The sequence below is a fragment of the Rhineura floridana genome, chromosome 1, assembly GCF_030035675.1.
Source record: "Rhineura floridana isolate rRhiFlo1 chromosome 1, rRhiFlo1.hap2, whole genome shotgun sequence".
NCBI lineage: Eukaryota > Metazoa > Chordata > Lepidosauria > Squamata > Rhineuridae > Rhineura > Rhineura floridana.
In genome coordinates this window covers 117,682,119-117,697,337 of record NC_084480.1, presented here as the reverse complement: position 1 = coordinate 117,697,337, position 15,219 = coordinate 117,682,119, and the positions used below count along the sequence as shown (strand labels likewise).

The 15,219-nt window shown below is 40.8% G+C and overlaps 1 protein-coding gene across 17 annotated transcripts in view; it reads right to left on the bottom strand.

Moving 5' to 3' along the window:
• Positions 1-15,219, bottom strand: part of CCDC171 (coiled-coil domain containing 171) — a 311,338-nt gene that overhangs the window by 246,893 nt on the left and 49,226 nt on the right. For all 17 annotated transcript variants that reach the window (XR_009763232.1, XR_009763234.1, XM_061630303.1 and 14 more), the window contains one exon: positions 14,067-14,205. Coding sequence is in view for 15 of the 17 variants with exons in the window: in XM_061630303.1 (XP_061486287.1) it covers positions 14,067-14,205 (139 nt within the window). In the remaining 2 variants the exon portion in view is untranslated. The remainder of the gene's footprint in view (positions 1-14,066; positions 14,206-15,219) is intronic.

The window sequence follows — 15,219 nt, the reverse complement described above, 5'->3', positions numbered from 1 at the left end:
ATATAAGTCTTTTACTGAAGTGGCCCTCACCATTCCCCCTACTCCTCCACACACACCCTAGAATATAACCTAATATTTTAAAACAGCCTTTCCCAAACTTTGGATCCCCAGATGTTGCTGTACTACAGTTCACATAATTCCTGACCATTGGCCTTGCTGGCTGGGGCTGATGGGAATTGTAGTCTAGCAACATCTGGGGACCCAAAGGTTAGGAAAGCCTGTTTTAAAACATTGCTGAGGGCATGATTCACCAGTGAGCTAGAATATATTTTCTAGATTTAAGATTATTTGCACCTAAACCTATTCTCTGAAAAGAAATCCCATTGATTTAAGTGAGACTTACCTCATCAGAGTGCTACTTCCAAAAAGGCCTAGGTAGTTTAAAGGCCAGGTATACCAGTTTCGATTACTGAATAGTTAAATTGCAGCAAAACTTGACTAGAGAGAAAGCAACATTAGTCCCAATGCATCCTATCCTTTCCAGCCCTCGGAGGCTCTCCATATGAAAATGCAGCACAACAAGGGAAGCCATTTCAATAAAAGCACTGTCAATGATCCTTATTTCACTATAAAGTTTCCCTAGCTGATCCTCATTCTGTTGCAAGCTGACTTTCAAAGTCAGTAGCTCATTAAACATCTTGCCTGCCACCCACTTAAAAAGTAATTTATTTCCCAATTGGAAACGTTGAGTGTTATGCTTTTTAAAACATCTAGTCCCTTTCCAATACAGTAGAAAAAAATATGGTGGCACATTTCGCTAAAGGTCAGAAACAGCACCAGAACTGGTGACTTTTCAGCTTAATAACTAATTGATAGGGCTACTACCTATATACAATGGACTATCCCTCCAAGAATGTACAAAACAGAAGGAAAGGAAAGCTCCAGAACATCAGGAAACAGACGTAAACAAAAACAATTCAACTGCACTAAACAATGAGAGAGAAGTTGCTAATTCATCTTCAGCTCATTTCCATCCAATATCAAACTTGGGTGGGTCCCACACAAAGTGATTTCGAAGCAAAATGGCATCATCGAAAATAAAGCTGTGGTTTCTGCATACTCAGGGGCCTTCTCCAATACTCAACAGTGCATTCATTTATAAATTATAAGACAGTCAAGAACTCTGCTCAAAAGCTGTTCTTCAAGTCTTATCCAGGTTGGAACTCAGGAACCAGACCAGTTGGTGAAAGCAATTCAGTTTTTATTAAAGTAATATCCAGACAAAGACTACGCCTTCTCATGAAGTTTCACTACAAAACATAACCTGCGACTTGAAAGAGAGTTGACAGAACAAGGAACCGCTATTCCCCCTATCTCTTAAGAAGGGGGCAATCGAGCGCGAATTCTCTCACTCCGCCTTAAAGTGCTCTCATCCACACCCCTCCTCTCCTCCCTCTTTTGTTGTCGTCTTGTGCGTGGCGAAGGGGGTGCTACTGCCCCCTCCCCTTCTGAAGAGTCTGACTCAGGTATGGGGGAAAGCGGGGGGGCAACGCTTGAAGAATCTGGCTGCTTCTCCTTGCTTTTCCCTGGATCAGGAGGGGGTTGGATTCCCCCTTGCCCTTCCTCCTTCTCCAACTGCTCTGAGCTCGAAGGGGGAGAAGGCATGGGAAGCTCACGGGAAGGATCTGTGTCTGTTGGCCTTTCAAGGTCTTCGCCGCCAGACAGTTCTGTCTCTGGGATTCCCTGCCCCTCTTCTGCTTCTTCTTCACACGGCTCTGGCCAAATGACCCCCTCCCTTTCCTCATCTTCTGAAAACTCAGGGTCCCAATCCTGTATCCTGACACACTGGAATTACAGTGGATGGAGACCTAAGATATGGCCTTTTGAGATCTAGAACAGTCTCCCAAAAGATCCCCTATCACTGCCTGTTTTTTGACATGTAGTGAAGACAATTTTGTTTCAGCAGGCTTTTTCAGAATCTTGTCATTACAGGGAGGTGCCAGAGCTCAGAGACAGAGTGCATGTTTTGCATGTAAAAAATCCCAGGCTCAATCCCTAAGAACTTCAAGTAGGGCTGTGGAAAGACGCTTGTCTAAAATTCTGAACAGCCAATGCCAGTCCATGTAGACCAACTGTGAGGAATCTGCAGCCTTCCAGATGTTGTTGGACTAACTCCAATCAGGCCCAGCCAGCTAGCACAGCCAATGGTCAGGGACGAGGGGATTTAGGAAGATAAGATGCTGCTGTATACCAAGTCAGACCGTGGCCCATCTAGCTGGGTATTTTCTGTACTAACTGGCAGTGGCTCTCTGGGGTTTCAAATGGAGATCTCTCCCAGCCCTACCTGGCAATGCCAGAGATTGAACCTGGCACCTTCTAAATGCAAAGCCGCTACTCTACCATTGATAGTAGTCCATGAACATCTGGAGGCACACCTTCCTCACCCCTGGTGCAAATAATACTGAGCTATATGCCCTAATGGTATGCACAAGTATAAAGCAGCTTCCTGTGCTCAAGATTAACTGCTGCCATTGTTGTACTTCATTGTTGCTCATATTGTAGTCGTTCATGTTTTAACCATTTGTGGTTCATCCTTTTAAATTATTTCATGTTATTTCATTTCATTTTGTAAACCTTGAGTACTGTTGTAGAAAAAAGGAATAGAAAAATAATAACAACAACAACAATAATAAAATTGCTCTCACAATAAATTAAAATAAAAATGATTGGGATTAGGGTCAGTGGGATGTGTAGCTTGAAATTAAAATCTGAGCAGCTGAGACTCTACGCCCACCCTAACAAAAAAGGGTGCCCTGTTAGGAATAGTATTTTGCTACAGTCCCCCCCTCGTCTCTATCTAATGCTGCACAGAATTCCCCTCTCATGCTCATTCAACCTCTTACAAGTTCTGTGCCAACTACAGGAACACTAGTTCAAGTAAAGGGGCAAAACTGAGCGTGCAAGTTCAAGTTCAAGCGCTAGCTCAACAGGCCACTCAGTGAAATTGTTAGCAACTAACAAAGAAAGACAGCACATATTTACCTAAATTTAACACCTTTTTCTAGAGACCTCTGTTATGCTCCTGGTTGGATATATTAACTATTATACAAGTTGCCTGCTCCTGTATTTATGCCTTTCGCAACGGCAGCTCTCAATAAAGTGTAGGTTTTCCCGTTTACCTCAGTTTTCTCAAAACTCTCACAAAGCTTTCATCAACGTGAATATGTTCTTAAAGTTTCTTTTTTAAAATGTTTTTAATCTTAGATGTTTTCATAGTTTTTTTTAAGTAACATTTTTGAAGATCTTTTGTTCTAATGTGTTTTAAAATTTGTTTTTATTATGTTTTATTGTTTTAGTGGTTTTGTTTGCTGCCCTGGGCTCCTGCTGGGAGGAAGGGCGGGATATAAATCTATTATTATTATTATTATTATTCATCTCTGTTTAGCTCAGATGCCAAAGCAGGATAAAATAAAGAGGTAATTATTACGCTTGGAAGAGGATTCCTGCAGCAGTAATGGTGTGTCCTGTGTAGGACTCAATGAACACACAGCCTTAGCTCAGCAGCAGAGCATCTGCCTTGTATGTACAAGGTCCCAGATTCAATCCCCAGCATCTCCAAGTAGGGCTGGGAGATACTCCTGCCTGAAACCCTGGAGAGTCACTGCCAGTCAGTGTAGACAATGCTGAAGTAGATGGACCAATGGCCTGACTTGGTATAAGGCAGCTTCCTATCTTCCTACTTCTGCATTAGGAATAGGGAACCTGTGTCCCTCCAGATGGTTTGTTAGACCCAACTCCCATTAGCCCAGCCATCACAGCTAAAGGTCAAGGATAAAAGGAGCTATAGTACAGGAACATCTGTAAGGCCAGAAATACCTCACCCCTGCTCTATATTTTGTACCTCTCCCATCTCGGGAGTCCCTGCCAAATTTTGGGGGCAACCAGCTGTACCTGCAGATTGCTGTGGTTATGATAAATAAACAAGCAGTTGTTCAAAACACATAGCGGTGTTGCAAAAGCAGGTTTTTATAGCTTATACACCAAATTTGCTGTTTACAACAGATTCTGTTGTGTACAGTAGCTTTATTTTATGGAGCAATTTAAGAGAAACCTTCTGTAGTGTTAAACATACTATAAAAAGAAGCTTTAATAATTTCAAATATAAAGGTATCTTTTAGGTTTACTTTCAAATGTAAGGGTTTTTTTTAGAATTATAAATATATATGGAAGTATCTATCTGAATATTTTTCCAGTACATTGAAAGAGACAGCACATGCTGTGTAAAAATGAAACACAGAATAAAACGTATTGCTTATTCTTCAGTACACATAGGAGTTGATTTACTTTGATTGGCAGGAGGAACTATGCTACCTATGAACCACATGGTGGCACCACAGAGAGCTTTTATTGCAGTTAACAATTACAGTACCTGGCAACGTTCAAAGGGTTATATGATAGAGGATGCATATTGGTAGCCATTTATGAAGTATTAATGTCCCACAAGGTTTACTACTTGTATTCAGCCAGAGAGTTGAAAAGCTCTCCTGAAATCTGTCTCTACTCAGCTATCTCACTTTTCTACACAACTGAATTTCTTCCAATGATCATCAAGGCAGGTACACAGCATTTTTTCTTTTCTTGTAAAACATGAGGCGCTGGTACTCATATCTTGTTAAATTATAAAATGTCTCTCCTACCTCCCCTCTTCCTGCACCCCTCTCTCCTTCACTACTGAATATGTGAAGAACTTCATTTTAAAAAAAACGGATTGTTTAATATTTTCTAGATGCCGTTATCCATTGCCTAGCATGCTTCAGGGCTACATTGGGTCTATTACATTTCATCCCATTAAATCCCATGGCACTTCTTCCCATTCCCCGTTCATTAGTTCAAGGCCCCCACCCCAGGGTGTCGGTACTCCATATAAGAACGAACTGTCAGGGGGGGAAAGCACTGCAGGTACACAATCATCTACAGCCCGGATAGTGCAAAGCAGACAATACATACTATGCACTGTAAGCCCATCCCTGTGTTGCAATGATGGAGATGCTTGCCATCCCACTCTATGCAATGGCTGGTCCACCCTAACCTTATCCATGCAGTCCTGTAGCCACATATGTAATTGTGTGAGGAAATTCATTAGCAAGGACCAGTACTCAAAAGCTACTGGACTTGTGCAAATTTTATTCCCCATTATGTACATGTGCCTACTTCTCCACCCTAAATATCTACAATGTCAGGATCAGTCAGCCAGTAGCGTAGAGGCAAATTAATTCAGAGTGCAGGGTCCCTTCATGACAGTCACACCATGCCCCTGCGCAGTCATGCCATCTTCTACCATTATACAACCCTTCTAAAATTTAACAATAAATGAGCTTTCAGTCTCTTACTATGGAATACTTTTCCTTACTGATGCATTGCAGCAATCAGTAGAGATCTCCATGGGTTGCCTTTCTGCTAGATTTACTATTTTCTGTGTACATGCATGGGCAAATGTACTAAGATACGGTAAGGTAAGGAACTTCTTTGCTGAATTTCCCTTCTTAGTTGTCATACTAAGACTCAGAGTAACTGCAATTGGGCATAAAGTATGAGTTTTAGAAGGAAACCTAAGCATGAAAATTCCTGATCCTAACCTCTGGTGTTGGCTGTACCACATATTCATTTGCTTTTCACCTTACCATACACAATTAATATATATGAACATAATTAAAAGCTGAATCTCCATCGCACCCACACATTAGGGATAGGGGAGGATATCCGCTAAATCAGACCTGGCACCAGATTCCAGCTGAATTCGATAGTTCGCCATTCTTTCGGATCGGCATCTATTTCTTGCTGTGGGCCGCGCCTGTAATCAGCATGGATTTTGCAGCCATGGTTGCAAATCGGCAAGAATTTATTCTTTCGAACTCCCCTCCCCCATTTTACATTCAGTTACACCATATGGGACACTGTGATCGTTCACGTAAGCTACCTAAAAATTACGCAATGTTTGTCCTGCTGCCAAAAAACCATGCCAGATACTGTCAGCATTTATATAAGTATCTACAGTGATAACTACAAAATCTTGGCCGTGGATCAAATCACCCCAAAAAAAACACACAGCAGATCAAATCAGCAAATGCAAAAGCAAGTGGGAACAAAAAAAGGGCAGATGGGGATCAAACAATGGACTATCAGAATGCGAGCAGTTCAGAACCATGCAGGGAACCCCATCTCTACCACACATATTGGTAGCCATTTATGAAGTATTAATGTCTACCACACATACATGCGCTTTCTCCCCACCCACCCTCAAACGTATTTTTTATTTCTTTTCCTCCTCCCCCCCTCCCCGTTCCTGGCTTTGGGTTGGAACAAACCACACAGCTTCTCCCTCCCCCCCCCTTTTTTTTTTGCTGCTGGATTGAGAATAGGATCCTTGTTAACAAATAAACAAACTGGAGGCTGTGCAGCAGAAAGAGTGAGAGCCCTCTCTTCTCCCCTCCCTTCTTTTCCACTTTCCCTTGCTTGCTCTCTGTCATCGTCTCCACACTCCTTAGTCCTTCCCTGCATGTGTTTTCTCCCACAACAACAGACATCCCTAGGAGCCAATCGGCATGAAAGGGGAGGGTGTTAGCTACTGAGAAGAATCTCCTCAGTGTCTGACTTGCCTCCCTTCACTCTGATTGCCTCCAATCAGCAGGAAAAGACATTGGAGGCATAGGGACCCTGCTGGGACCCTGCTCCTAAAAACATAAGGGGTCTAAGACCCCTGAGATCCTGGACAACTACACCCCTGCAGCCAGCACTCTGTCTAGGGAGCCACCTAGTCTGTGCACCAACCCCATCCCTGCCCTGTAGTGAATAATTTAATTTCAGGGGAGACGGGTGGGAAATGCAGCCTCTAAGGCCCCAGCATAGTTCTCAGTAGAGTTTTTAAAAAATACTCAGCCTGGCTATAAATACTTTTCAGTTAGGCCTGGATCTAATACATGGACAACCAGAATCTAGTCCTGTCTGAACGGCTCCCTCATCTCTGGTGTTGCTAGTTGATGGCCTATTCTCTAACCTGGTGTAACCAACGTGGTGCCCTCCATATGTTCTTGGGCTACAAGTCTCATCAGCCCCAGCTAGCATGGCCAATGGACAGGGGTGATGGGAACTGTAGCCCAACATCTAGAGGTCACCACCACATTGGCTACTCCCACTTTAACCTCTACCAGCTGTTATCGCCATCTTTCACCCTTCTTACTCACCAGCCTGCCCTTCTGTCTGCAGCTTCCTTGCATCCTTGTTCTACCCCTCTTCAGCTGAACACCAGCTCATACCTCAGACACTTGTCTGCAATCAATTCTGCCTCCACACTGAACCTCCTCTGCTGCCTCAAACACAGATCCACTTCCTGAGCTCAGCTTAGACTTTCTTGGGGCAGCACTCAATTCTGACCCTGGACCCAACCCTACCAAGACTTTTACCTTCCACACTTTATGTGTTTGGCCACCTAAAATTAGAGATGCTGGCAAGGTTTTCTGAGCTCTGGCTTACATACGTGGAGGCTCATTTACAAACTTTTGGGTCTCATAAAAGCCCACTTCAAAGGAGATAAGAGCTTTATAGATTCCAACATTGTTCTCCAGCACAGATAAAATATCTGTGCCAGAGGAGAATTCCTGGTGCACCCACCAAGTCCCCAATCCCATAAAAAAAATCATTCTCACCAACCCCTTTCCCACCACCCTTTAAATTATTTTATTATTTGTTTTAGGAGATGTATACCCCATCCTTCCAATCAATTTTCAGGATGGCTAAATTAGACTATAACAGCAGGAACATTGGTGCATCAACTATGATAAGAGAAGAAAGGAGATCAGACCTCTCCCTCCATTTCCTACTTTTTTCTGGCTGTTTGGGCAATTCAAGGAAGGTCTGTTGCTTGCTGTTTGGTGTTTTTCCTTCCACAAAATAATAAGTGCTCGAGAGGCTCTCAGAGAACTCCCAAATCACAGTCTGCAATCACAGCTTTCCTTATTTGCCTTTATGTTAATTAAAGCAAGTAGCTTTAATGAGTTTTATGCACGACTAAAACGCATTACTTCAGAAAGCAATGGGAAACTACCTACTTGCATGTGACTAGTGAACAATAAAAAATAAAGAACAAGTTATTTTAGGTATACAGGCGCATGCGCACGCACACACAGAGTTACAAGTATCTCAAGATCATTCTTCTCTCCCTGCATCACTATTGGAAAACTGCAAGACAACGACTTCAGCATGAACAAATGAGTTTTAAAATACAATGTGTCAAAGCTCCACTAGATTTTAATTTTTCATAATAATACAAAGAATATTTTTCAACTTCCTCTTTCCACACATACATACAAATTAGCCGGCCAGAGAACATCATGATAACCAAGAGGGAGAGAGATAGAGAGAAATCTTCCAGTGAGCATAGCTCGCATTCTGTGTAAAACTTATAATGAGAGCTCATCTTTTTAAGAAATACAAAACAAAGTTAGTTAGCAAATTTTATTACTTGGGATTGAATAAATGGGGGAGAACCTCATAGATGGGAAACCTGTGGCTTCAGTTATTGTTGAACTCCAAGTCCCATCAGCCTCAGTCAGCATGGCCAATCATTAGGGATTATGGGAACTATAGTTGAGCAACCTCTGGAGGACCACTGCTTCCGTGAATTATCGGTTTCCAAAAGGTTTTGTGCTTGAAGGCTTTAGTAAGATCCCATCATCCTGTAAAGGTGTTTTATCCCAAATACACCGCCCAGAGAGCCTTCGGGCTTAGGGCGGTATATAAATAAAATAAAATAAATAAATAAATAAAATAAATTTGATCATTCTGGAAATTTCTGGATCATTCAATGAAATTTCCATTTCATTGGTCATCCTTCCAGTAACAAACTCACTGGAGGATTTTCTTGAACAACTGCAGCTAAATAGTTCCAACCATCTTCAGATAATATATGGATTTTCAGATTCTTAAAAATGTATAGCAGTTCCTGTTAACTGACCTTGAAAATATCCCTGAACTTCATTTACCCTTAAAAAGAAAAACTCATATATGATTAAAGTTGGAGTATCTGACCAGCATCCCAAACAACCTTACATATATATCCTGTCAGGGAGTAATGTCCATTGAGCAAGAGACAGGATCAACTTCTCTTCCACAGATGACTTGACTATGGAATGGTTGCAAATGGCCAGGCAAGTGGACAAGCATGCGCTAAAATCTACACACTGTCTCCAAGCAATAATTGCTGAGCTACTGTGTCCACTTTTGGTCTCTGATCTTCTAGAAGAAATATTGGACAGACTAGGGTTAATAATAAACTATTTGTAAGATTTGTCAGTAATGTAACAAATGGTGATGTAATAATACTGGAGAAAAGGTCAGACAATTCTGGATTGATTCTACCTTTTAGAACTGACAGCAAAATCAATGTTAACTATCTCTGTTTACATTGTTAAGTATAATCTGTTAAATATAGTTTATTAATTATATTTATATGTTGCCTTTCTTCAACAAAGCTCAACATACATTGGGTTTTCTGCCACTCTTCCACCCAGGTACTGAGCAGACCCAGGGCTGCCTAGCTATAAGAAGGTTTCTGCATCATGTACCTTCAGATCACAGTGCATGCAACATTATTTCCAGCAAAACAAAGAATCTATGATATGTTCACAGACTGGAAGACTGTTTAAAAAGAAGGTAATAAGAAAATAGTTCTTCCAGATGGAATGTTTTTCACGTGTCATTGTGTGTGAATCAGTACATATAAGATCTGGAGACTACAGTGCCAATTCCCACTGCTGTTCCTCACTACTCCAAACAGCAATCTGGGAACTATCAGGATAAATGCAAGTGATGCAATCAAAAGCAGCAACAGTTTTGCAAAACCCCATTCTACATGAGGTAATCACCCCCTTCCCTTGCTGTCGCTTCTAATATAGTGCTTTCTGGACAACCCTTTAGAGTTGGTAACTGTTCAAACATGAACTCTCAACAATTCCTTAGGTGAACATGGAAATAAAGCATAGAGTTTAGACTGCTGTTCAGATATTGCACTTGAGGAGGGGTCATGGCAACACTGAAGCAGTAGTCCCCAAAGAAAATAGAAAAGACCAAAAAAATAAAAAAAAGACTCAAAAACAGTCTGAGACACTTTCTGCTGGCCATCACGGTGGAACCATAATATAGGATTGGTTGGTAAGATTGCAATCCTAGGCATATCTGAATAGAAGTAAATCCCATTTAAATTATTGGAATTTATTAAGTCAACCCACTGAAGCTCAGGATCATAAGAATCTTGTTCAATCTACTGAGCATATCAGAAAAAGGATTAAGGAAATTTGGGTACTGTGGGCTAATTGTTACATTGGCCAAGATTTTTAGGGGGATCCAAGTAGATTTAACACAGTATATCCCATAACCACAGTTAAGAAATTGGTAATGGGCTTCAGGATCACGCAGCCCTCCTCTTCTCCAACCTCAGCTCTTCACACCAGCTTTAAAAGGGAATACACTGGTAGCAACAATCATAATTCAGGGTTTCTTAACAAAAGTTTAGTGTTCAACATAGTTAAAATGAGAATAAACATAAACTTTGATCGGGGTTCAGACCAGCCACAGAAATTTCCACAGGAAAGGTGAGGAAGTAGAGTAACTAAAACCCCCAAGGCCCAATTGGATGGCTCGGACATGATCAAGAGTGAGATTGATTCTGCACCAGTCCTTATGATGCAGATGAAAGGTGTGAGCATGTTCTAACACTTGGAAGCAACAGTTAAAAATAAGCAAAGAGATTTAGCTTCCAAGGACTGTGGGTAATTACACAAAGAACCACCTAACAAATGAAGTAGTCAGTTCAGTGCTACATGGAGTTTCTAAATTGAAATAAGAAATCTCTCTGAAAGATATGCTTTAATCCAACCAGGATGAATTCCATAGCCTATGTACACATGAGGTCAGACTAGATAATTGTAATGGTCCCCTACTGGTCTTAAAAATGTGTGAATTTAAATTGCTTCCATACTTAATAGTCTAGAAGAAGCTAAAGAGTAACTATTCCTTTGAGAATATCCAAATTATGGTCAGTGAGTGAGACCACAGATAGGTTTAATACCAGCTTGGGCAGATAAAATAGCAAGGGAGCACATAATAAGTTTTGAAGGTTCTTGGAACAGAAAAGTGCATTTAAACCTTTTTCCACCCACTCCCCTTGAGCTTTATTGTTCAGTTTAAACTTTCTGTAAACTGAGCCTTTTTTTCCAACACATCCTAAGGGCAAGCAAAAAAGATTTCTTAAAAAAACCAAAATGCTAAAATAAACTTTATTGTCAATGTTGAATAGAGAGTGGCAAAAGTTAAAAGAACTGTTATTTGTGAAAAGGAGGAAAAAGTTATCTACTAACACCTGAGCAGCTAGGGTAGTAATATTAAACCACCAGTAGCAGGAGAGAAAAAATACAGCAAGCATAAATTTAAGGGTCAGATATTCTACAACCCCTTTTATTCTCAGTGCCTTCGCAAAAGGGCTAGTTGCTTTTAGTAATGGCAAAAAAAAAAAATCACAAGCAAGGCATGGAAAATGGACTGCCTTCAAGTCGATTCCAACTTATGGCGATCCTATGAACAGGGTTTTCATGGTAAGCAGTATTCAGAGGTGGTTTACCATTGCCTTCCTCTGAGGCTGAGAGGCAGTGACTGGCCCAAGGTCACCCAGTGAGCTTCATGGCTATGTGAGGATTCGAACTCTGGTCTCCCAGGTCCAACCACTCTAACTACTACACCACACTGGCTCTCTCAAGTGAGGCACAGAAACCTGGAAAACTGCACAAAGGAGAGTAAATTTATTTATTAATTACATTTATATTTTCCACTTTTCACATTCATTTTAGTAATGGCAACCACTGAAGTCCTGTTCACATGTTACACATTGCTGCACTTAATCTGGAGTGGGGCTGATCACACAGAGCTCCTACATGTGGGCACTTGCTCAGTCATGGGAGTTTCTTTGCAGTCAACTGCACACAAGACAAGGCCTTTGGAGAAAGGCGATGTGACAAAGGACATGAGGCCAAAAGTGTGATCCTGCTCTAGATTAAACACAGAAATGCCCTGCCGATGAGCAATACACGAACAGGGCTAGAATAATCAGAGTATTTGCACTGAATTCAGAGGATTCTGTATATTTATTATCATACACACCTGCATAAATGGAAGGTGGCAGACGTGAAAGAGTGCAGAAAGGCCTAGTCTCATTAGTCAATGTTTGCCACCACCTGGCAAGTTAGGTTTACCTCTGCCTCAGGGGGCAGAGTTACCAATCAGCATAGCTATTTCTAGCAGGAGGGCTTAGGGGTCACATAAGACAATTTTGCTACACTCATCCTGCCCCTATAACTAAATACCCATTCTATTTAGGCAATCAGGCTCTGACCATCCTTACCTATGAGGGTGTTGCTTAACTCCAGATGTTGCTGGATTCCAGCTCCCATCAGCCGATGTAGATGTAGTCCAACAACATCTGCAGAGCACTAGTTTGGGGAAGACTGGGTTAACCACTGGAAAAGAACACAGCAATTTAATTCTTAAGCATGTTTTTGCAAAAGTGAAGGTAGTAGAGAAGAGCTCTTACTTTCATGCCCCATTTGTGGCTTCTTCCCAGAAGCATCTGTCTGCCTATTAGACATAGGATGTTGGGTTATATAGACCCTAAGTGAGAAACAACATTGAATATCCCAAATTACGGGAGAAATTCTGGGCCTTTTACTTAAAAAAACCCCTCCTTAAATACAGTGTGGTATTTATTGCACACATGCTTTGCACTTATTCAGAAGAGCTCAGAGGGGGGTTACACTTGGCTGTCTCCCAGCCAAGCAATATATTGAGGGGTCACACCTGCTTATCTATCTATCTATCTATCTATCTATCTATCTATCTATCTATCTATCTATCTATCTATCTATCTATCTATCTATCTATCTATCTATCTATCTATCTATCTATCTATCTATCTATCTATCTATCTATCTATCTATCTATCTATCTATCTATCTATCTATCTATCTATCTATCTAAAATGATTGATGTGCCATCTCCCACCTTCAACCACAAATCCACAAATTCACAATGGACCACCTGAATAAAGCTCATGAACCACTTGAGGTCCACAGACCACACTTTGGAAACCCCTGGTTTGGGATGACAAAAGTGAGTCATAGTAAGCCTCGAGATTGTACCAGCATGGCTGCTAGGAGAAGTTGGGAAGATTTCGCTTTCAGTTTTACTTTACTTTAACTTATTGTGTCATCCGTACTGACAAATCTGTGAATAATGTCAACAAGAGCTTGTCTGAAACAAGTTACAGTGAAACCATTTAAGCTATGTAGGCTTTTTATACAAAATCAGAATAAATGTAACGTCTTGTGAAAAAATGGTACAAACCTTAAGATGGCCACATTCCAATTTAGGAGGCTGTTACTGGAGGGGGGGTGTGCCACTTCAAAGGCTATTTTACACAGCTGACCTCATAAAATCCATTATTTTGTCTAAGACACTGAAAGCCAATGTGGTGTAGTGGATAGTGTCAGACAGGGACCTGGGAAATCAGGGTTCAAATCCCCACTTAGCCACTTACAGTACACAACATTGGTATTTCTATAGCCCATGACACTGCATCAATTTGAGTCATAGAAGTGACTCCAGAGACATAGGATTTGATAGATTCCAACGTTTCAGGTGAACCCCAATTAAAAGATATGAGTGCTAAATGGCTCTCTTACACTGAAATCAACCAGTGGCTGTATATCCAGTTTCAGTTGTGCAGCAGAAGAGCAGACGCAAGATGCAACTCTCTAAAACTGCTGGGAGGAAGGGCGGGATATAAATCAAATAATAAATCAAATAAATAAATAAAACTACCATCTTTCTGGGCAGAACATCCATGCTTATCCTTTCCCTCTAGATTTATTTTACCTACCCTGAACTGTCGCGTTCACCAAATCATCAGCAGGCCTTTCATTTTTTAGTCCCCATCCCTAGTATGCATGGCAGCAGCATCACACACATAGCAACACACATAGCATCTTTTGCACCAATAAAGAAAATGCCCCAGGGCTTCTTACCAATAGAAGTTCATCCTGTAATTCTTTGTAACTTTTTTCATTATTCTGTAGTCTCTCTGAGAGGTCTGTAATTACTTTCTTCTTTTCTTCTATATCTTCGTTTAGCCGCTTGTTTATGGACACATACTCCCTTTCTAGGCTGAAAAGACCAAACAGAATTTTCAGAAACGTTTTTAACTAATATTTTAGACTCTGTCATATGTTGTATAAATTATATTTGTGTATCACCACTAGATTTTTACTAGAAAAAAATTAAGTTGAATAAATTTTTTTTAAAAATGATGAATTGCTAAAACGCCAAGTGTCTAATATGCTGCAGTGATAAACCAATTGTGGTTGTTCATAACAGGTTTGTTATACAACATGGATGCAGTATATCACCACTCAATTCACCTAGAAATTTCCTCAACTCTCCTTTTTAGGTTCACCAAATTCAAGTTATTTAAACTTGTTAAACATGAAAAACATGCCACAGTACACAATCTACTAATAATACATCTGATTGTATGTTTTTCCTGTATTTCCAACCAAAGTAAAAAGTTCCAAAGTAAAGTAATGTTAGAAACTTTGGACTGCTATAGATTCATTTACCTCAGACTTTACACCATGGCAGAGATGGCAAATGTGCTGCAGGCTCATACACTCCATTCATCCCCTCTCATGCCTTTCATGGTTTGCTGTAATCACACCTCATGCATGTATTGGGGCTAACTATAGTTACAACTAACAAAGACTGCCAGAAACCAGGGAGAAGGGTTGAACAATCCTCCAACATATTCAAGGAAAGTTACAAAGGAACACAGAGTAGCTCTGCTCTGTGCCAGTAACACACCCAGTGACCACACATCCAACTATCTGTGCATGTGAGAAAGGGTTCTACACATCTACTGATGTTACATCTGAACTGGACCAATTTTTTCCCCTGTGCTTAAAATGTGCTACTGGTTAGAGAATTTTAAGATCGCTAGGACCCTAACACATTCTTGGGAGGAAACCATGATAGTTAAACTAGTAAAACTGTGGCGTGGTATTCTCTTAAAACTCATGCCCTTAAAAATGATAATTTTAAAGATTAAATGCTACAGTTCAAAGAGCAGCATATTTCACTATCATTAGCTCAACTAAAGCAAAATGTTTTCAGCGCACACTGAAA